Source organism: Phocoena sinus, chromosome 3 (genome assembly GCF_008692025.1).
Source record: "Phocoena sinus isolate mPhoSin1 chromosome 3, mPhoSin1.pri, whole genome shotgun sequence".
NCBI lineage: Eukaryota > Metazoa > Chordata > Mammalia > Artiodactyla > Phocoenidae > Phocoena > Phocoena sinus.
The window spans coordinates 7077002-7099883 of NC_045765.1; the positions used below are offsets into that span (position 1 = coordinate 7077002).

Sequence of the window (22882 nt, forward strand, 5' to 3'; positions counted from 1 at the left end):
CTATCACAATCTGTAACTCCCAGTGAAATAATGGATTTAAGCAATGACTGTTAAAAACATTAGGTGGAAAGCTGAGGGGAACTTTATAATGGATGGATCAGGCAGATGGCACCTGAGCTCAATGATCAATCCTAACACCTTAAAAAGATAACCATGCCTTATGGTATGATGTAACAGGAAGTACACAGCATCACCTCATAAGTACTCTGGGAAACAAGAGACCTGCCTCTGGTCAAGCCTCTGGACCTAACTACCGGTCTGCAGGCGGACAGGGCTGGAGGGACATGTCAAGCCTGAGAACCCACAGACGCTACAGGTAAGCTGGCTAGTTCCACCAAGTGCAAGAAAGAGGACAGGGTGAAACTGCAGATGACACATTGAGGACAAACAGGAACCAACTGTATTATATAGGCTGTGTTGGGGTCCTGAATCCAACTGTAAAACACACAAGGGAGACCATCAGGGAAATCTGAACGGAGATTAGGTTTTTATATTATTGTGCTATGATAATAGTATAGCGGTGATTTTTTAAAAATAAATTTATTTATTTTTTAAATTTTTGGCTAAGTTGGGTCTTTGTTACTGCGCACGGGGCTTTTCTCTAGTTGCACAGAGTGGGGGCTGCTCTTCGTTGTGGTGCACAGGCTTCTCATTGCTGTGGCTTCTCTTGTTGCAGAGCACGGGCTCTACGCGTGCAGGCTTCATTAGTTGTGGCACGCGGGCTCAGTAGTTGTGGCTCACGGGCTCTAGAGCGCAGGCTCAGTAGTTGTGGCACACGGGCTTAGCTGCTCCGCGGCCTGTGGGTTCTTCTCGGACCAGGGCTCGAACCTGTGTCCCCTGCATTGAGAGGGGGATTCTTAACCACTGTGCCACCAGGGAAGCCCAGTGGTAATGTTTAAGAAGAGACTCCTCTCCTTTTAGAAGCACTTCTGTAGATATTTCAGCAATACATCTGGGATCTGTTTATCTTCAGAGCGAGGGAGGGTAAGGAGAATGAGTAAGGCTTGGGTAAAACATGCCTAATCATGGGTTGATAACTGTTGAAGGCTGATGACAATGTGAGGGTTTGCTACCCTTTTCTGCCTACCTTGGGGTATGTTTGAATGTTTCCATAAGAAAAATTGTTTAAAAAACACTTTAATACATTCCAGCCAATGGGATGTTATGAAACACAGTAGAATTGAAAAAACTAGGCCTTACCTTTTCATCCTCATCTTTCTCTTCAGAAATCTGTGGTTTTACTCTTTCAGGTTCTTTTTCTTCTGGTCTCCGTTTGCTAGCTCTATTGGATAAACAAATAAGTCAGATGTTAGCTTAAAAAAAAAAAAAACTATATTGCCAATTCACATAAAAAATGACAAACTAATGCCTTCCTACAGAAAAGCAAACTATTCCGAATAGATCTGGTGAAGAGATACTTTCTTCCCATCCAAAAAAGAAAGTCCCCTTGTCACAGTAGCTCCAAAGGTGTGTCACTAACTCGTGATCCTGAAAGGAGGCCTTCAGAAGCCCCATGTGACTCTCAGACGTGGGGCCTGATGAGAGGTGCTGGAAACTAAGAGACACGTGACAGTGCAGTGACAGGAGCGCTACCCACGTGGCAGAGGGTATCAGGTAAGATGGGGCCCAGAGTTTGATTTCTTATCCAGCCCCGCCCAAACTGATCCAATCTTCCAATAGCACCAGCAATTCCCTGTAAACCTCTACATCACAGATCTCCAACAGTTATTTCGCTAATTTAAATTACACAAAGCACAGCACAAAAGCACAAGCATTTTAACCACTTACAGATCTTTGGGTTGACTTCTGTGCCTCTTTTCATCCTGAGAGGGGAAAGTGTGGGTGGAGAAATAAAAGGGGGAAAATTAATTTCTGAGTAAGAGCGAGACAAAACCCCAAAGTATCAGTTAAGGATTGCAGCACTGTGGAATGAGAGAACAGGAAAATCTGGGCAGGTCTACAGGGTAGAGATGAGGCTTCAAAAATGTTAACTCAGTTCCCTAACACCTACAAACAAGAGTTGACCGGTAGTTGGCAAACTTCCTGTAAAGGGCAAAAAAAATACACATTTTCAGATTTACAAGCCACAGACCTGTGTCACAGCTACTCAACTCTGCCACTGTAGCACAAAAGCAGCCAGAAACAATACATAAGTGAAATGGTATGACTGTGTTCCAATAAAACTTTATGAAAACAGGCAGAGGGCCAGATTTGACCTGTGGATCATAGTTTACCAACCCCTGCCCTAGGATAGCTCAAAGTAAAAGGGAATATTATAGCCATTTTGCTTATGTCGGCCAAAATGCCTATAGCTCCATCTGTCGTTTGGTCAGGGGTGAAGATGTCATATAGACAGGCATTGGGACAGTAGGAGTGGGGTAGGGGGTGACAACACTAAACTTCGGAATCTAGTATGGGAAAGAAGTAGAAGTAGGAATTCCCGACTTGGTCACCAACTCATTAGACAAAGTCAAATGTCTGATCCTTTTGTCCTTTTCTGCCGTGAGGCAAAAGTGCTGGCTGTGTGGTCTAAAGCTCCTGCCAGTTGCCATCTGAGGAAAATGGGTGGTTTGACAGCACCGCTAAGATCTCTCTAGATCTGAAGGGATGCCAGGCGAATGCTGACAGTAAGGTAATGAATATCCAGACAGAAAAGATGAGAGACAATAAGATGTTAGATAGAACAAGCTGGAGGAAACACCGAAAGGATCATCTGCCATAGAACAAAAAGGGGTGCCCGCTGGAAGCGAGAATGCTCACGACCCAGCAAGTCTGACCTCTGGCTCTGCTCCCTAGATCTCAGACAGAAAACCAGAGACAATCCTGGGACCACCCTCGTTTGGCTTCTCTTAGACAGGGACCAAACTGCTAAGGAGCTTAAGAGTCCTGTGCTGCGGCCCCCAGCAGCTGTATGTATCCCCCCCTCCCCTAGAGTTCACAGCCCTGTGGATAACCTTGCTGCCCAGGACGTTTACACAGGCCCACCCCTGGATCAATGTAGTGTTTTAGGGTTTAAATGTGCTCGCTTAGCTGAACTGGGGAAGCTGGCAGGGAAGGGAGGAGCTAGGCTCAGAAGAACTCAGGAGACTGACTGGTTGGTAAAGCAGCACAAGTGTGATGACACCATGTAGCTGGGGTGACACGTCAAGCCTTCTCAGGACAGAGGCTCTGAAGAGAAGCTGGCTCCACACACGCCTTAGTCCAGCACACAGAGGCCCTCCCCACCGTTATGATACACAGACAACTGAACACTCACTATGTATCGGGCGCTGACATGAAGTGACAGCCACCCACCCCCAGGAAGGGTAGCAGCTGACCTGCCCAGCGCCACCCCACGGGCAGCTAGGGCTGGAGCTGAACACAGAGCCCTACCCCACGCCATTTCTCCCCACCAACTGGGAACGTAAGGATCAGGTAGAGATAAGTGACAGAGTCAGTCTTTACTTTGTCTTCTCCTTCATTCATTTCAGCCTGAGCTCCTCCGGGCCTCGCATCTCTGTCTGGCTCCTCCTTAGATTTCTGTTTAGGTGTTCTGCCGCAGAACGAAACACACAGTCAGCTCAGGGCGCCCGCTGCCCTTTCAAGCAGCCCCAGTGAGGGCTTTACACGGTCTCCTCCCCTAAGTTAGAGCATGGATTGTATTTCTTATCTGAAGGGCAAGTTTTCAGAGCAAGAAACCCAAAAGGCATTTACTACTTCAGAAAGTATGATCTCGGAAGCGCCATCTACACTTCACTGTTGCTGAAACACGCAGTAGTTTAAAAACAAAAGAGACAACAGGGCTCCACTGATCTCTGGTAACCTGATGGGAATCCTGCCTGTGGTGGATTCCTGTGCAGGTTTGCTAGCTGGCCTGAGGTGCCGTCCAGAAAGTCCTCACCTCTCCGTCCGCCAGGGCCCGGCCACTCAGTTCAGGTGTTCTGCCCACCCCAGACTCAGGCCCAGTCTCAACATTTGCTTCAGCCCACTGTCTGTCAGAGGCTGCTTTCCACTTCTGCCCTCAGGTGCTGCCACTGCCATGAGAGTACACCCAGGCTGGCCAAGTCTTGGGGCTGAAGCGGGTCCACCTGACCAAGATCAGCCAATGGCCACTGAGCCGCAAACATGTAAGCTCAAAACATGCTTACTCTTGTAAGCCACTGAGCTTTGGGGCAGTTTGTCATACAGCGTCTTCACAGCTGTGGGGAAGAGACAGAGCTGCTCAATGCCCTTTAACCACCACCTGACTAGCTGCTTGCTGTATGAGCACCACTAAGAACAGGCCTGGGGTCAAGGTCAGCTAAATCTCACCTGACCTCAGCCTTCACTGTGGTGGTCTGACCTTACATGAGCAGAAGTCATCCACACATAATATGTATGATCAGTGCACTTAACGCTCTGTCCAACCCATTATTTTTACCAGAACGCTTATTTTAGCAAGGAAGCTTCACAAAGTACAAAGGCATGTTAACTATACTTACAGTTCTTTGGTTTGACTTCTGAGTCTCTTTTCTTCCTAAGTGGAGGGGAGGGGAAGACAAAAAAAAAAAAAAGACTAGTTAATTTTTGCATTTGATTTGAATCTTTCTACTAAAGAGTTTTACGGAAATAAAATACCTAAAATGATCCTGCAGTCTAGTTGGAATAAAGATTCTCTTCTTTCAAGACAGCACATTTCTGGGACTTTCCTGGTGGTCCAGTGGCTAAGACTCCGTGTTCCTAATGCTGGGGGCCCAGGTTCGATCCCTGGTCGGGGAACTGGATCCATATGCCACAACTAAGAGTTCGCATGCCACAACTTAAGAGTTCGCATGCCACAACTAAAGATCCCGAATGCCGAAATAAATTAAAAAAAAAAAAAAGGCACTTTTTTTGGTGGGGTAGGTAGGCAGGAAGTTAAAGAACTCTTAGATCCTAATGTTTAAGAGGGATTTGGAGGCAAAATACTATCTACTTGTCATTATTAAGTGTTGACAGTCTCATAGAAAACTTTATCAAAACTAGGTCTCTAATAAAGAAATGAAGTAGAATGACCCAGTCTGGAAAAGAGCTCCATCTCAAACATGGACAACAAATTGTTTTGAGCTTGAATTTAGAGAGCTAAACACGCCTCTCCAGAGAGCAGAATTCAGCCTCAGGAACCCCACACACTTTGTAAGTTGATCACAAAGGTTGGTGATGTTAACAGAAGAAACACATTGCAGACCTTCCTCCTGGAAGAAGAGATCCTGGGAGTCTGGTCACAGACAAGGGATTTCAATCTTGCCCTAAAATCCTTCTCTGGAGGGTGGTGGTCACGTTAGCCCACTAGAACCGCTTCTTCTCAAACAATTCAACATGTGTCCCAACTGTAACTGCTGCTAACTTTAACTAGGATCAGGGTAGGGAAGTGATCAGTTAAAGACTAGTTTCCAGTATCAAATAATTCAAGAATTATACATCTTAGTTGATTCCCCATTAGGACAAAATAACAGACACCCATCCTTTAACAGGCTCTCAATACGGGCACACACCACCCATTTGAGTTTCTAAGAAACTTCTAATCAATGTCTTAATAAAACTAAAAGGGACCTAGGGCTTCCCTGGTGGCACAGTGGTTGAGAGTCCGCCTGCCGATGCAGGGGACACGGGTTTGTGTCCCAGTCCGGGAAGATCCCACATGCCGCAGAGCGGCTGGGCCCGTGAGCCATGGCCGCTGGGCCTGCGCGTCCGGAGCCTGTGCTCCGCAACGGGAGAGGCCACAACAGTGAGAGGCCCGCATACCACAAAACAACAACAACAACAAAAAAAAACCCAAAAGGGACCTGATATTGTTCTACCACCTGTGACTGACCAATGTCAGCCCTTTGTGATATGGGGCAGTGATGTCTAATGGTAAAGCTTCCAGTATCAGACCCCCTATTCCTTCTCCTACCCCCTCCCATGGGGGTTCAGTGGGTACATCTGTATTTCACAGAACCTTAAACTCTGATTTTACAAAGGAGCTGGAGTTCTGGGGAAAGAACTCATCTGATCTCAGTTAAGAATGCAACTCTATACCTGGACAATACTATAGCACTTTAGCACCTCATGTGTTTGAAAATGAGACCTTCACAAGGACCTCATGGGCAGGAGAGGCAGGCAGGAGAGGGGACAGACTGAAGCTCTGTGACTGACTGATCAAGTAGCAGAGGTCCAGCTGACTTCCAGGCCTACCGCTGATTTACTATCACCAGAGCCACGTAACACACCTTCCACACAGAGAACCAGCAGAAAAATGAGTTTGAAGAGCATTTTAGCTAAATTCAAGGTCACTTTGATCGTTAGTGAAAGTCATTCTGTTCCTACACGCTCCCCACACCCTGACCCCCCTTCCTAGAACCAAATGGGTTCTGAGATTAAGGTGGAAGTGACAAACCTGGAGGTGACCAGGCTTTACTTTATCATCTCTTTCTTCTTCTTCCACGTGTGTTCCTGGTCTTAGTCTTCCCGGTTCTTCTGCAGGGAGCGGTCCAGCAACTCTGTCAAGCAAAATCACACACCCTAATGTTGACTTTCACAGACTCCTCCCGTGGAAGCAATTTTCAAAAGGTCTTCCTTCCTACCCACCGCCCCAAAAAAATCAATCTTCATCTCAGGAGCCTTGAAAGGCACATATTACCTCAACATTTAATATTTAATACAACCTTTAGATCTAGTTCTGATAACGCCCAGTTGCCCCCAATTCACTCTTTGCAAGACAATTCTACCTGAATCACAAGGTTGATAATCTGACTGCAAACTCGGCATCCTTAAGCTATCTATGGTCACCCCGGCAACTCACTATAAAGTTCTTCTTTTCAGAAGATTTCAGAAAAGTAATTTCAGTCATCAAGATTACATATTGTACAGAAAAGATTTATTATTCTTACCGTTCTCTGGATGTAACTCTACGTCTCTTTTCCTCCTATGTGGAGAGAAGGGAAAAAGAGAAAAACAGTATTTCAAAAGAAGATCAAAACCAAAAGCATGAGTCAAAGTATTAAATAAATACATTTGATGTGGTTAAAAACAGGGGTTGAGGGGTAATCTGGATTTGGGGGAGATCTGGGCAACCTTCAGCCTGGTGTTGATGTCCCACCACCCTCAAAACAAAGAGAGGCCCAGGAGCTGGCCCGGCACACATCTGGGCACTAGAGGTCATCTAGTGACACTACGTAAAGTCAAAGATCCGCCTCATGTCAGGAATTTGTTAATACTAGAAAAAAACCAAAGTAGTAATTTGGGATTCACATCAGGAAGTGATGATGACAACCTAAACTGGACACCAGCTCTTCTCTGATGAATACCTTAGTACACTACTTCCCTAAGTTCACAACGCTTGCCATCTCCAGGATATCTGTATTTATGTATTTAAGAGGGATAAAAATATTGTGGCGAAAAAAAAATATTGTGGTGATGAAACCGATCTATGTCTTGCTTGAGGTGGAGGTTACAAGAACGCATGCATGCATACACGTGACCATACATGCACAGTGAATAAAGTCTGTAGATTACGCCGATGTCCATGTTCTGGTTTTGCTATTACAGTTATGTGAGATGTCACCATTGGAGAAAGTTGGGTAAACTACACAGAACCCCTGTACTATATTATACGGAATTAATCTGTATGCGCATATATAAAATTCTGCCTCCAGACTGCCTTTAGACTCGAGCTACAACATCAACTCTTCCCTGAGTCTGCAGCCTGCTGGCCTGTCCTGCACATTTCAGACTTGCCAGCCTGAAATCGTGTGACTCAGTTGCTTAAATTAATCTCATATATACAGACATCACTGAGTCTGTTTCTCTGGAGAACCCTAAGATAGATTTTATACTAATATACTACAGTAATATATACATACATATCATCTGAAACAATATAGAAGAAACTGATGAATGCTCGCCTCTCAAAGGAAGGACAGGATGGAGAGGGGGGAGTACCACCCCTATGTACCAAACAGCCTTTGGTACTGTTTTACCAAATGCATGTATTTAATACCTGTTTTAAAAAACATAGTGAGATCTCAAAACCTTAAACTGACTAAAGTAAGATTCTCTCTGCAGTACTACTTATTTGACCACCACCACCTGATAACGCTGGTGTGGTGCACTGAGGCTTACTCCAGCATATCGGGATAAACCCTGTTTCGACAAGTGTTCATCCTCCAAGTCCCCAAGGTCTCACACACTGCCAGTGAAACTGCTTCCTGCTTGGGAAAGAGTGCCCCAGTTCGTTTCTTTAGAAGCTAGAAGGCTATATAAGCCCTCCAAAAGGTTAGAGGGCAAAGAACAACTCTAAAACTGGCACACTTGTTAAAAAAAAAAAAAAGACTTGCCAATATTACAAGAGCCAGCTTGCTTTCACCTGTGACACGTTTTCTTAGTAGGCAAGGGATGTGGCCATATGACTTGGACAAGCTGTTTCCCTCTGTCTCAGTGTCCCACCTGTGAGTGGGTAGTCTGACTAAACAGGAGAACGAGTATGTCTTTTACAACAGGACGTCAAGTCCACCACAGTGATGTTGGTAGCCTTGAGTCCAGTGCTTCTTGCTCAGTGCAACTGTGCCCCCCAGGGGACATCTGGGAAAGTCTGAAGGTGATTTTGGTTGTCACAACTGGGAGGAGAGAGAGGGAATGTTACGGGCATCTAGGGAGTAGAGGTCGGGACCTCGCTAAACACTCTATGATGCACAGGACTCACCCCCACAGCAAAGGTTTATCTGGCCCCAAAAGTCAATGCCTTCGTTGAGAAACCCTGCCTTAGAGCAAACCACGGATACTCATCTTTAGCAGGTAACGGGGCATTTACTACCCACCTGTAAACCTACATACAGACTTCCCGACTTACACAGCTAATCCTGTGGCAGGACTGAAATAGATAGCGTGTGACCATCTCGTATTATCTAGGTTTGCCCCTCAAGTCACATGGGACAGCGCTAGAGACTGACATTTTTGATATTGGAGGCCTTTGGCAAGCCGCCAGTTTTCTAACCTAAAAAGTCTAAGCAGCATTATTACAATACACATAGTAACATGACAATTCTGCTTTTCTAGAGAAATTAGATGTGGGAAAGGGGCTTATCTGACATCAGAAGGAAATGCTTTAAACACATCACATCTGCTGGTTTGACTGTCAAATCTTGACAACTGGAGAGGTAGGAAAGTAGACAGGAGGGAACAGACCAAAGGTATGGGCCTGCTGAGTCCTCAGGTCTAACCCTAACACACTTCGTACTGCCCTGGGTCCAGGGATATGTTCTAACACCCTCTCAGTCACTTCCGGTCCATAGACAGACCAAGTATAAATTCACAACTACCAGCAAGTGTACCAAAATAAGGCAGAGTCAAGAAACTTAAACACGAGCCCTACCTGGTCTTTTTCTTCTTCGTCGACAGAATCATCTGATTTTGCTTTTTCAGCGTCTTCCTCAGGTTTCCGTTTGGCAGGGCTGTCACACACAGTAAAGCCAACTGTTAGCTCAGCCAGACCCTAGTCCTCCAGTGGGCACGAAACAACTTATATTCCTTCCTACCAAGAGTACGCTCTGTCTGGAAAGATTCAGGGCATGGACACCCTCTTCCCTCCAAGGAGAAGCCCTTTCTGCCAGGACATTAAAAGAAGCTTCGAGCTTAATGTTTCTTTGGATGACAGGTTTAGAATACCACCATTCTGCAAACCTTAAGAAATAATGGATCTAGACTTTGATCAACGGCTGCTAGAATCACCGAAGAGACATTACATGCCTCTGATGGACAGCCCCATGCCGTCAATGAAGTGTCACAAAATAAAGCTGGAATCTGATCAAGACTCTAGACCTAACTACCAGTTTACAGAGAACTGGAGACAAGGGAACACATTAACCACCAAAACGATGCAGTCAGCCAGACCTAGAAGCTAGTAGACAAAAGACCTATTTTCTTTAAATAAATGGCAAGAAACTAAGGAATCTATCACTTGAAAGGCTTAAGGAGCAAATCAACCAAACTCTGTTACACAAGGGGAAGAATGAACACTGCTATGTATTTGTTAGTAAGGAACTGTTACACTTTATAAGGCATGTTTTGTCTTCTTCAAAAGACGGTTTGCTAGATGTTAGCAATTATAGCAAAATATGAATAAAAAACTTGTCAGAGAAAGAGACCTTGTCATCTAGAAATATCATATTTGTGGATAAGATGACATGTCCGATTTGTTTCAAAGTAATCCAGCTGGGGGGACATGGGTGTGTATGGAGTTGTAATCCATTTGGAATAATTCACTTGGAGCATATGGGGGTATAGATGAGACAACAGCCAGGAGCTGTTAACTGTTGTTGACACTGGGTGACAAGTACACAAGGGTTCATTTTACTATCCTTGGTAATTTTGTGTATGTACGTTTGAAGTTTCCTATGTTAAGAGTAAAAATGGATGAGGTCTTCAGAAATGCTGTTCATGAATGTCTAATTACAGAATATCAAAAGGAAAACCTAAGCAATGTGGAAGCCAGAATTACTAAGTTACATCCTACTAATTCTATACGTGTTTTACCAAAAACAGTTGGCCCCTAAAATGGGGGCTGTCCATTCATTATATACTGACCCCCTTGTGAAATGAGATGTGATGGTGGTCTGCCTGGTAGTTTGCCTTGTAATCCTGGGGCTAGATGAGACTTCAGCTGCTTAAAGAAAAAGAAACAAAAAAGCCACTATGAATAAAGAGTTCACAGCGAAGGTACAGTTCTTCAGCATTACCAAGCTGGTACAGAGACCAGGTTCTGAGGATTAAGTATCCTTCTCTTCTTATTCTAAGCAACCACCATCTTGATAAAGTCATCAAATTAGCACCTGCCAGTTTGCTGGGCCATTTCAACACAAGCTCTTGTATGAGGGGCCCAACCCTGAGACGGAAAAGGAAACAGAACCTCCGCTTATTTCGTCAAAAGATGAAGTGGCCAAGCACCTGACCTGAGCTCAAGTCCCATGCTCTTATTTTTAAAAATTCCAGAAGAGTTACTCTGACTACAAGCGGGGAAGGAGTCTAAGAATAAATGTTCAGCTTAAACAGGCATGTAACTTAGATGTAATAAACATCAGTAGCTCCTGTTATCTTATACCTCATAAATTCAACCACATTTCGGGATCTAACGCTCTATAACTTGGTTGAAGACAAAAATTGCAAGTATATATCTAAGCTAGTTAGAAGTATACACAAGAGGGAATTCCATGGTGGTCCAGTGGTTAAGACTCGGCACTCTCACTGCTGAGGGCCCGAGTTCGATCCCCGGTTGGAGAACTAAGATCGTACAAGCCGAGCAACACAGCCACCCCCCACCCCTGCCCCCAAAAAACAAAAAAACCCAAAAAGATACACAAAAAACAAGTACTGCCGGTGGAGGGGTTGTGTGTGGGGGGAACAGACAGACCCTATGGCGCCAAGTCTGTCCTCCCCTTAGGTGGTACCAGACTCCAACAAGGTCAAACGAGTCAAGCACTCTTACATTTTGTTTCTGCATCGGACTTGCTTCTCCTGGGCATGCAAAGTTTGGAAACAGGTTTGGGGGACTTCTTTTTCTCTGCTATTTCCACTCTGTGCTCCTCACCACTTGTCTGGCTCCCGTTTTCTAGACATCCATTCACTTCCCGACTGAAAGCATGAGCTCCGTTCTCCAAGGACAAATCTTTATTTAAAAGGGATTTGACTTTAGCCAGGTAGCCCTCCTACAGCAGGAAAGGATAATTTAAGTAGCAGTGAATGTAAACAAGTGGCAATGAGAGAATAAGGAAACACATGCGCTTCCTTTGTAACTATCAGGTAACAGGGAGAGGTGGGATTATTCTGCCTCCCTGGTCACAGACAAGTTACATGGGAGGAAACATTTTCTAGCCACTGGGATGCTGAGGACTTACCTCTGATAATTCTTCTTTATGTAATTTGGTTTCCAAGTCACATAATTGATTCTTTATTTCTGTCTGCAGAAATTCATGCAAGAGATTCAATTTCTCCTTCACGCATTCCTATGGGAAGGATATAGGTTTAGAAGTCTCCGCACTCCCAAGCTATGAACTAATGGACTAATACACAAATAGTTACACTGCCTGGTCACCTAACAATGACTGAATGGCAGGCAATGCTGAGTCAGCTAAAAAGAAAACTAAATATTCACAAGACATGTTTGTGATGTTTCCACTAAGATCATATCACACCATCTCCAGAGTGGTGAAAAATGGAAAGATTACAGGTGAAACAGATACATAATAGTGTACTAGAACAAAACTGATTTTGAAAAACAGTGTGACCAGGACAAGTTATAATCCAGACTTGAGGCTACAGAACCCAGACTGGGAAACTACCCAGTTGAGCTACCAAAAGCTAACCAATAATATCCTATTAGTCCAGCACATTAGACAAAAACATCCAACGTACCCTCAATTTTAGGGAAAAGAGAGCCAATTCCACTTAAATTTGTTTTTATGAACTACACAGTATCTGTCAAATGGTCACATTTGATCATAAATTTTGTTAAGGTAGAGACTACCTTACCTTTTCTGTTAAACTATCTCTTTCCAAATCTTTGAGCCTGGGGAAAGAAAAAGGGAAGAAACAAACACTTGTTAAGCAACACTGTCTACCTGTAAGAATACCACAGTTTAAAGAACTTTGGAAATAAGTTTAACATGAATGTTAGAAAAAAATACAATGGTTTTTCCCTCCCCCAGTGTCTAGAATGCCCTACTGTAATGCCTACACGTTAAGAAGTTATTTTCGGGCTTCCCTGGTGGCGCAGTGGTTGAGAATCTGCCTGCCATTGCAGGGGACACGGCTTCGAGCCCTGGTCTGGGAAGATCCCACATGCCACGGAGCAACTGGGCCCGTGAGCCACAACTACTGAGCCTGCGTGTCTGGAGCCTGTGCTCCGCAACAAGAGAGGCCGTGACAGTGAGAGGCCTGCGCACCACGATGAAGAGTGGTCCCCGCTCACTGCAACTAGAGAAAGCCCTCACACAGAAACGAAAACCCATCACAGACAAAAATAAAATTAATTTTTTAAAAAGTTATTTTCAATATGAATGAGGTCCCCCTTTTGGGGGGTGGTTTTCTGATGGTGGTAAGAGATGATATAGGAGCTCTAGAACAACATTATTTTTTTTTTAATGTTATTTTAAAGACACTGGGAAAGGGGAAGCAGGTCACACAGTTGGGGTCCTTCCCAAGTTAACTGACCTACAGGTGGTCTTCCTCCAGTTGGACCTGACAAGATTTCATAGGAGGGCATACAGAGGTTAGAAAGAGTGGACCAGGGTGACAGGATGCTGTGGGGAACAGCCAGCTAACATTCCCAAAGGCCAGGATGGGGTGGTGGCAGCATATTCCTGATGAGGAATATAGGAAAATGGAGGAGTCAAGGCATCTGAGGCAGCAGGGGGTGCCCACACACAAGGAAGACAGATGAAGCTAGAAAAGTTGGCTGGCGCCTCACCCAAGAGCTCATCCTTGTAAATGTTTGTAGCTAGTCATTCAGAAGTGCACAACTGTCATGAGTTTAGCTGGAAAATCATGGTCTGATTTGATTATTGAATATTAGTATCTTGCCTCTTTGGGGAGGAAGGGAGCAAAAAGAATAAAGGAACAAAACTAGAAGACACCGAGGAAATGGGGAGGCTGCTGTTCCTAGCCTGGGTGCTGACTGTGGGCAGTTGGATGAGAACAGGTCTAACCAGGTGGGCAAGCGTCCATCAGCAGAGGGGCAGCACCCTGGGCGGGGACTGGGCCTCCACCATCTATGGCTCCTCCCCTCCAGCACCCAGGCTAGGTACTCAGTTCCCAGCAGCCCAGAGGACAGGAACAGAGCTCTGCCAGGCTGGCCTTCCCAGAGGGCAAGGGTAAGCAGCACAGCCAGGAATTGAGCGACAGGCTTTGCTGGACTAATGACATACAGTGGCTACTCCGAGTGCACGTGGATCCTGCTTCTAGCTTCAACCACCACTCCCATCTGTGGGTGCCTACTCTACGCCAGGCCCTGTTCCAGGCAACAAGCTGAGTGATGGGATGTAGGCACTACCAGGCAGGGACCTCATGACTTGCTGGATGGTCAGGAAAGGCCTTTCTATAGAAAAGACTTAGCAGGGACTTCCCTGGCAGTCCAGTGGTTAAGACTCCGTGCTTCCAAGGCAGGGGGCGCCGGTTCGATCCCTGGTCGGGGAACGAAGATCCCATATGCCACAAGGTACGGCCAAAAAAAAAAAAAAAGAAAGACTTAGCAGCCTCCAGATACAGTGGTAATATACTATATGTCACATATGTTGTGTAACTTGGACTCAAGATTCAGAGTCAAGCTTTCCAGAAGCATGTGAAGCCCCTTCCAGGCAAAAGTCATTTTACCCTCAAAGCAACTCAGGTCCTGGGACAGCCTTAGATGAGGACAACTGCACAACTCGGTACTCACATGCTGCTGCAGGAGCATCACACCTACCTGTCTGCAGTCATTCTCCTCACAAAACCCTGGCAGAACACAGCTCCTACCTCGACCAGGTTACCTCAGGTGTCAAGGATAACACTTAGACTGAAGCCCATCAAAGGGCCCTTTCCACAACGCTGACAACTCCTACATCTGGCCAGGAGGCAGATGTGTGCCTCTGAATTCTTTGAAGCTTTCCTGTGAAGTGGGATATTTAGCCTGGCAGGCAGAAACAAATCTTCAGAATATCTGAAGAGTCTTGCCCTGTGAAGATTGGATTTGACCTGCTTGGCCCCAGAGTGGAAGGTTGGAGCCCAGGGCAGGCACTGAGTAGTCAGAGGTGTGGCAGGAAGAAGGCTGGCCAGTGCGCCGCTCCTGACACCCAGGCTTTCACTGGAGAGTCCATCCCCTTCCCAGTAAAACTGGTGACACTACCTCACATCTGCTTTACGTTCATAGCCAGGAGGATTAGAAGCAGACATGAAGGACCAGGTAGAGGAGTCACAGAGAACAGCAACCACCTTATAAAAGAAAACCATAGCTCCCTTCCAGTCTAAGATCCCACAATTCATTCCTAGTTGCTTCCCTCAGAGCAGTTCTTTAAAGGAGAAAAAGATATACATAAACCACTGTGTGGACAAATAGAGTTCAAATCTGAGGCTTCTGAAGCAAAAGGGTATAAACGGCATCAGGAAGGAGGGATCCAGAGACATTGAGAGCTCAGCGGGAACTGGGCAGAGGGAGCTGTCCGAAACAGGAGCAGCACAGCAGGGGCGCTGGCTCAGAGTTCACCCAAGGAACCCACACAAGTCGGGCTGACACAGGGGAAGAAAGGCAAGTCCAGAGAGAGGAGGTGGGTGCCAGTCTGAGGGAGGTCAGCAATGTCAGGCTCAAAATCACTGACTTTGCTCCATAGTTAACAAACCATCGGAAGGGTCATGGGGGTGGTAGAACCCAAGGTATCAGTCATCTTTCAGTAGGAAAAAATAAAGTCAATCTGGCAGAAATAAACAATATATTAGACAGGAAGAGATAAGATGTTAAATCACTCTAACATCCTAAACTAGAAATGCTGGTCTGTAATATGGTTTAGCAGCAGGAGCTGAGAACATGCTAGAGAAGTTACAAAGCTCCGTCTACTCTGCCTTTTGTAATTGGCTGCATGACGGTTGGTATAGGGCTACCAGAGATAATATTTGTGGTACGAAGGAAAACAGATCACCCCCCGCAAAGATATCCATGCCCTAATTCCCCAGAACCTGTGAATATGTTACTTTACACGGCAAAAGGGACTTTGCAGATGTGATTAAGGTTACAGCCCTTGAGATGGGGAGGTTTTCTTGGATTATCCAGGTGGGCCCAATCGAGTCACTAAAATCCTAGGAGCAGAGAAACTTCCCAGCTACATTTCAAGCGATGTGACTACAGAAGGGTCAAAAAGATGTGATGTGAGAACTGGCTTTGCTGGCTTTAAAGATGGAGGAAGGGGGCCACAAGCCAACAGATGTCATCACCTCTAGTAGCTGGGAATGGCTCTCACCTTACAGCCAGCAAGAGAAGAGGGACCTCAGTCTTATAACCACAAGGGACCGAATTCTGCCAACAACCTGAAAGAGTAAGAAACAGGTCCTCCCCTAGAGCCTCCAGAAAGGAATGTAGCCTGCTGACACTTTAATTTTAATCCAGTGAGACCCACACCACATTTCTGACCTACAGAATCAGAAGATAGCAAGTTTGTTTTATTTAAGCTACTAAGACTGAAGTAGTTTGTTACGGCAGCAATTAAAAACTAATACAGGGCTTCCCTGGTGGTGCAGTGGTTGAGAATCCGCCTGCCGATGCGGGGGACACAGGTTCGAGCCCTGGTCTGGGAAGATCCCACATGCCACGGAGCGACTGGGCCCGTGAGCCACAACTACTGAGCCTGCGCGTCTGGAGCCTGTGCCCCGCAACAAGAGAGGCCACGACAGTGAAAGGCCCCCGCTTGCCGCCACTAGAGAAAGCCCTCGCACAGAAACGAAGACCCAACACAGCCAAAAATTAATTAATTAATTAAAAAAAAAAAAAAAAACTAATACAGTACCAGAAGTTCTGAACTTTTCGGTGGGAGAAAGTAAGCAGACCATGAATTTTAGGAGTGACATTTCAGTGAATAGGCTATTCGGCAGCTAGAAATTAGAACGGGCTCTCCAAAGAGGCCTCTCCAGCTGTACCCCCAACTGCTGAAAGCAGAAATCTAAGACTGGAAGAAAATAAGGGTCCAGGAATTGAAAAGAAATATGGTACAAATCAGGGAAGAGGTCCCCTGGTGGCAAACAGCATCACAAAAGCCAAGGACACAAAGAATTAAGGATAGAAAACCACCTTAACTAAAGAATAGACTGGACACCCGGCACAAAAGCTAAGCTAAGGTGGCAGCAAAAAGAGCAAGACCAGGGACTTCCCTGGTGGCACAGTGGTTAAGAATCCGCCTGCCAACGCAGGGGACAGGGTTTGAGCCCTGGTCCGGGAAGATCCCACATGCCGTAGAGCAACTAAGCCCATGCGCCACAACTGCTGAGCCTGCGCTCTAGAGCCTGTGAGCCACAACTACTGAAGCCCGCGTGCCACAACTACTGAAGCCCACGCACCTAGAGCCTGTGCTCCATACCACCACAATGAGAAGTCTGCGCACTGCCACAAAGAGTAGCCCCTGTTCGCCACAACTAGGAAAATCCCTAACGCAGCAACGAAGACCCAACACAGCCAAAAATAAATAAAATTAAAAAGAGCAAGTCGAGACGATAATACAAGAAACCAGGCAAACAGGAAGGTTGGAGTGATAAGTAGACATACACTGCTATATTAGTATCTGCCTTAGTATCAGGTCTGCATGTTGGTACTTTAAGTTATGCACCGCCCCCCACCCCAATAACAGGAGTGAAACATACAGCTGCCACGTGATAAGCAGTGAAGGAGGTTTCTGTGCAGGTGCTGTTCTACCATGTTCACAGCTATCAGCTCAGCCTTCACAATGCCCCAGTGGAGCAGGCACCTCCATCCCATTTTACAGATAAAGCACCAGGAGGTTAGACGACTCGGTCATACAGCTGGCAAGGGGTGGGGTGGGATCTGAACTCCAGTAGTCTGCACCTCTAGAATCCTAGTGCAGGGGAGAACTAGAAAAGGTAACTCAGTTTTGCCCTCCATACCTACTCAGGAGCCATGGAACTAGTTAAGAACTTCACGACCCAACCTAATCTAATCAGAGTGGCTAGCAGAACTATCATAATTACAAAGGCTAAATGAGTTGTGCAAGGAGGTTGCTAGAATCAATATGTAAATACAGGCCTTGGTGAAGGGGAAAGTCTGGCATGTAAGCCTTCGAGTCTAGTGGACACCGAGCTGCAAGTACAATGAATGAGGCAAACACGCTCAGACAAGTCATCATCAATTCCCAAGCTGCAAAGGCAGCATGCGGGATGCGCTGACAGAATTCAACACCTCATCGCAGGAAAGGGGAGTGTCTTTCTGAGCAGTCTTACGGATGAACAGACAACATGCAGCATGGTGAAGGGGTTGGTGGAACCCAGCCTCACACTGGTTGCTCTGCGTGGTCCCAGGTCCTGAGAACCTAAAAGGTAACCTGTGTGGTTTGTGAGGAAAAGAGCACAAGATGAGTCAGGCAAGTGGACGGGGATCCCGGACTTGAAGCCAAGTGCATTAGGCAGTGTAAGGGGCAGGAAAACCTCTGTCTCCAACTTATATCGAAAGAGGATCACAGTTTCCACTTATAGAAAGCAGACCTGAGTGGCAACAGAAAGACGAGTAGGAAGACTATTGCTTTTTCTATACAAAAGATGGTGGCTTGGACAGAGTAAGAAAATTCAAGTAGGAAAATGTGGCTTGTCCTGAAAGGCGTTATTTTTAGAAGACTTAGGACATAAAATACTTCAAAAAAAAGTTAAAACTTAAAAACCCAAATGTTAAGAATACTTTCTAGTATCGTTACATAGCTAATGTAACTGTATGCTTTTTAAAAGAAGCTGCCAAGTTAGCATAAGTGACAGAAATGCCTGAGTGAGGTCTAGGCCTAAATTTTGTTCCTAGAGCATTCTACTGAACTTAGTAGTATAATCCATAATATGAGGTCCCTAATTTTCATGAATCAAAAAGTTATACCTCCGTTTACAAGGAGGTATAAGGGAGTATTGTAAAAGGAGTATGGAATGCCATGCTTATGCGTGTATTTTATAGGCTGAAATTCAAAATTTAAGAAAAGCTGTTGAGAGGGTCACATAAGCTGACAATGTCAATGGTCTGAGGCAGAAACCCAAGACTCTATAGCCACAGTAAGCAATTCTCATTCAAAGTAATATGGAACCTAGGGTGAATGGCGGATTGTAACACTCACCTAAGAACATTCAAATTCAACCAAACAAAACACTTGCTCTGGCCCAATAAAAGCCCTAGCTGAAGGGAAAGGTTTTGGCAAGAAGCAGACTTCCGCAGGAATCTTTGCTTCCTTGCTGTTAACTCCTGTGGCAACCACTCTTGAGAACACTTGAGGATTAAATGAGACAACGTAAAGTGTTTTATACAATTAGCAGAACAGAAAAAAAGCAAGCTAGATTAGTCAATAATGCTAACACGGGGGGGGGGGGGGGGCTTTATGTGCCAGGCATATTCTCATTTAATCCAATAGCAGTTTAAAGCCCATGTTAACTGTCCTAGTCCACAGATGTAACTTGTTTATGAAACTTGCCCGAGGTTAGATGAGCCAGTGGAGGTGGCATTTCCACCATCAAGTTAAAGAAGGCTGGGCCCAAAACATCTCTGTCCTGGGTCTAAAGTGAAGCCAGATACTTCCATAACGCCATTTCCATTTTTAAGTTATGTTTCCATTTTTAAGTTATAGGGATTCTTCAGCAAGGCAGAGCACCCTCTAACTGTGGTTAAGAAGTGGTCTGACGCCTGGGAGGGAGACCCAAATGCCTGCTACACCTACTCTCCACGCCCAAAAGCCCAAATCAGAACTGGACTGGCACAGCTTTAGGAAACAAGCACAGGGAAATGGCAAGATCAGGTTCACAGATCTGGCTGGAAGTGTTCAGGGCTGGTCGAGGCTCCCGTGACTAGTGCTCCAAGTGAGGTTTGCAGGCTTCCAGGAGTGAAACTGATGCCCTTCAGGAACAAGAAGCCTGGGCCCAACGGTCTTGCCGCCGACCCCTGTGCACAGATTAGCTAAGACTGGCTAAGTCCCCGATGTTAGCTGCTGGCCCCTCACTCCCCCTACACACACACACACACACACACACACACACACACACATACACACACACACACGGAGGAAACTGCAGCCAGTTCTCCCTAGCAAGGCTTCCTTGATGCCCACGGCTCACAGGTACCGATTTACTAGAAGAAACCACTCAGCTTTCACGGCGTCCGAGCCCTAGCCTTCACGGTATGTGAAGAGTTCCTTGCAGAATGCGCCTACCCTAGCCGTATGAGGTGATGGAGGGAGCCCCCAGAGGAAGACGGGGCTCGCAAACCTGAGCCGGCCGCGCCCGTCCCCCGACCGGCGACATCTGTCTCTGGAGGCTGCCATCGGGATGCGTGGCGTGGGGGCACCGAGGGGACCCCCAAAATACCCCCGGGGACCAGGCCGGCCCGACCCCCTCGAGAGGACCGGGCACCGGAAGTGGAGGCCTTAGTGCCCGGGCCGAGGGGTATTCTGAGGCCGCGGGCTGCCCACTTCCTGCGCGACCAGGCTGGCGGCAGGGGCTGGGCCTGAGGCCGCTCCAGGAAGGGGATCCCCAAGGCGAACCCAAGGCTTGCTCTACTTTGAGGTCAGAAGAGACCCCCAAGTTTCCAGTCACCAGGGAGCTGTGAGAGGGCCTCGGCCCATTTTGGCGCCAAACGGCCAGGGGCGCGCGCGACCGGAAGTGCCACCCTGCCCGCGCCAACTGCCGCCGCGCGCCGCGCCATCCCACGCATGCGCGCCCGCCTGTCAGCGGCGGCCACGGGCTACCCGGAGGGGAAACGACCCCCACCCCCACCCCCAACGCCGTGCAACCCACCCCAGGTTCGCGGTCCCCCGCAGCACCTACCGCCTGCGGACATCGTCGGGCAGTGAGAAGGCCCGGGAGGCCAGCGCGGGCACCCGGGCTGGGGCGGTACGGGCAGGCATCTTGGAAGGTGCAGCAGAGGCGGCGGCAGCACAGGCAGCCCTGGCTTTTCGCGCGGAAACCGATGGGGAGGGGCGGCGAGCGGAGGCAGCGCGTACCATCCCGGCCTGGGCGTGGGGGAAAGCGGGCCGTACCACACGGAGGGAGGCCGTACCATGTGTGGGTAGACGCAGTGAGGCTGACCCTGCGTAGGGGCCGCGCATGCGCGGGACGGGTGCGCACCCCCGCGTGGAGCAGTGGGCTTGTCCAAGCTCCTCCGTTTGCTGGGAGCTTTGCCTGAGACCTTCATTCATTCGTTCTTTCCCCGCCTGCTAGGGAAAAAATGAGGAACATCCTCAGGGTGTTCCAGGGTGTGGGCACTAGAGTTCAAGTCCTCAGTTCCAATCCCACCTACACCTATTTGCTTACTATGACGATCTTGGGCAGGTCATTTGGACCCAGCTTTAGTTTCCTCATCTGTGAAAAGGGGCTAATAGCACTTACTCCAGAAAATGTTGAGGATGCACAAAATACGCAGGTAGCACCAAAGATCTCACTGGTAGGGAGACCTGGGCCACTTCCACAGTCTGTGTGCTTTAAAAAACACCAGAACTTGAGCAAGGATAATCTCTTCAACACATGGTGCTGAGAAAACCGGCTATCTACATGCAGAAGAATGAAATTGGACCCTTACCTTACACCGTATATACAAGTTAACTCAAAATGGATTAAAGACCTAAACCTAAAACTATGGCACTCTTAGAAGAAAATGTCGGGGGGGGGGCGGGGGGGGAAGCTTCGCGACATTGGACTGGGCAGTGATTTCTTGAATATGACACCAAAAGCACAGGTCACAGAAGCTAGAATAGACAAATGGGACTACATTAAAATAATCCTAACCCCAACTCATGCTCAGCAAAGGAATCAAAATGAAAAGGCAACCAATAGAATGGGAGAAAAATGTTTGCAAATCGTATATCTGATAAGGACTTAATATCCAGAATGTATAAAGAATTCCTACAATGCAAAGACAACTCAATTAAAAAACAGGCAGGGGATTTGAATAGACAGTTCCATAAAGTAGGTACAGATGGACAACAAGCATATGAAAATATGTTCAACATGACCAATCGGGGAAATGCAAATCAAAACCACAACGAGGGGACTTCCCTGGTAGCACAGTGGTTGAGAATCCGCCTGCCAATGCAGGGGATACGGGTTCGATCCCTGGTCCGGGAAGATCCCACATGCCGCGGAGCAACTAAGCCCGTGCGCCACAACTACTGAGGCTGCACTCTAGAGCTTGTGCTCCGCAACAAGAAAAACTACCGCAACGAGAAGCCCGTGCACCACAACGAAGAGTAGCCCCTGTTCGCTGCAACTAGAGAAAGCCCGCGCGCAGCAACAAAGACCCAACACAGCCAATTAATTAATTAAATAAAAAACACACACAATGAGATCACTTCACAGGCATTAGGATGGCCACCATCAGAACAAAAAGTATTGGGGAGAACACGGAGATTAGGACCCATGTACACTGTTGGTAGGGATTTAGAATACTGCAGCTGCTATAGAAAAGTGTGGGGACTTCCCTGGCGGTCCAGTGGCTAAGACTCCGTGCTTCCACTTCAGGTGGCACGAGTGTGATCCCTGGTCAGGGAGCTAAGACCCCGCATGCCACTCAGCATGGCCAAAAGTTAAAGAAAAGAAAGAAAAAAGTACGGAGGTTCCTCAAAAAATTAAAAATAGAATTATCATATGATACAGCAGTGCCACTTCTGGATATATATTCAAAAGAATAGAAAATAGGCTCTCAAAGAGATACTTGCACACCCACCTTCATAGCAGCACTATTCACAATAGCCAAGAGGTGGAAGCAACCCAAATGTCTTTGGATAGATGAATGGATAAAGAAAATGTGGCATATACAGATAGTGGATTATTCAGCAAATCCTGCCCTTTTGCAACAACCTGGATTAACCTCGAGGTCATTATGCTAAGTGCAATAAGCCAGTCACCAAAAGACACACTGCATGATTCCACTTATTTGAGGTATCTAATTTAGTCGCCTTGTAGAAAGGGAAAGAACAATGGTAGTTACCGGGGGCTGGGGGGGTGGGCTGGGGGGGAGGGGATTTGTTCAATGGGAATGGAGTTTCAGTTTTACAAGATGAAAGTTTCAGAGATCTGCTATAAAATAATGTGCATGTAGTTAACACTACTGTACTATACACTTAAAGGTTAAGATGTAAATGCTATGTGTTTTTTTACCACAATAAAGAAGAAATAAACCATTAATAGGATAGGGTTGAGTTGAAAA

General features: G+C 46.6%; 1 protein-coding gene across 4 annotated transcripts in view; it reads right to left on the reverse strand.

The window, feature by feature from the left end:
* The window catches only part of DNMT1 (DNA methyltransferase 1), a 42864-nt gene extending 22156 nt beyond the window's left edge, over positions 1–20708 (reverse strand). Inside the window, exons 1-12 of one of the 4 annotated variants that reach the window (XM_032626953.1) lie at positions 20506–20708; positions 12502–12538; positions 11868–11975; positions 11459–11678; positions 10561–10639; positions 9350–9428; positions 6870–6904; positions 6377–6479; positions 4461–4495; positions 3445–3532; positions 1789–1823; positions 1201–1282 (exon numbers count right to left, since the gene is read on the reverse strand). In XM_032626953.1, the coding sequence (XP_032482844.1) occupies positions 1201–1282; positions 1789–1823; positions 3445–3532; positions 4461–4495; positions 6377–6479; positions 6870–6904; positions 9350–9428; positions 10561–10639; positions 11459–11678; positions 11868–11975; positions 12502–12538; positions 20506–20684 (1080 nt within the window). In that variant the 5' untranslated portion in view covers positions 20685–20708. Of the gene's footprint in view, positions 1–1200; positions 1283–1788; positions 1824–3444; positions 3533–4460; positions 4496–6376; positions 6480–6869; positions 6905–9349; positions 9429–10560; positions 10640–11458; positions 11679–11867; positions 11976–12501; positions 12539–19947; positions 20274–20505 lie in introns of those variants that run through there. The other 3 variants (XM_032626954.1, XM_032626955.1, XM_032626956.1) reach the window with 3 other exon arrangements.
* Positions 20709–22882: the final 2174 nt, after the last annotated feature.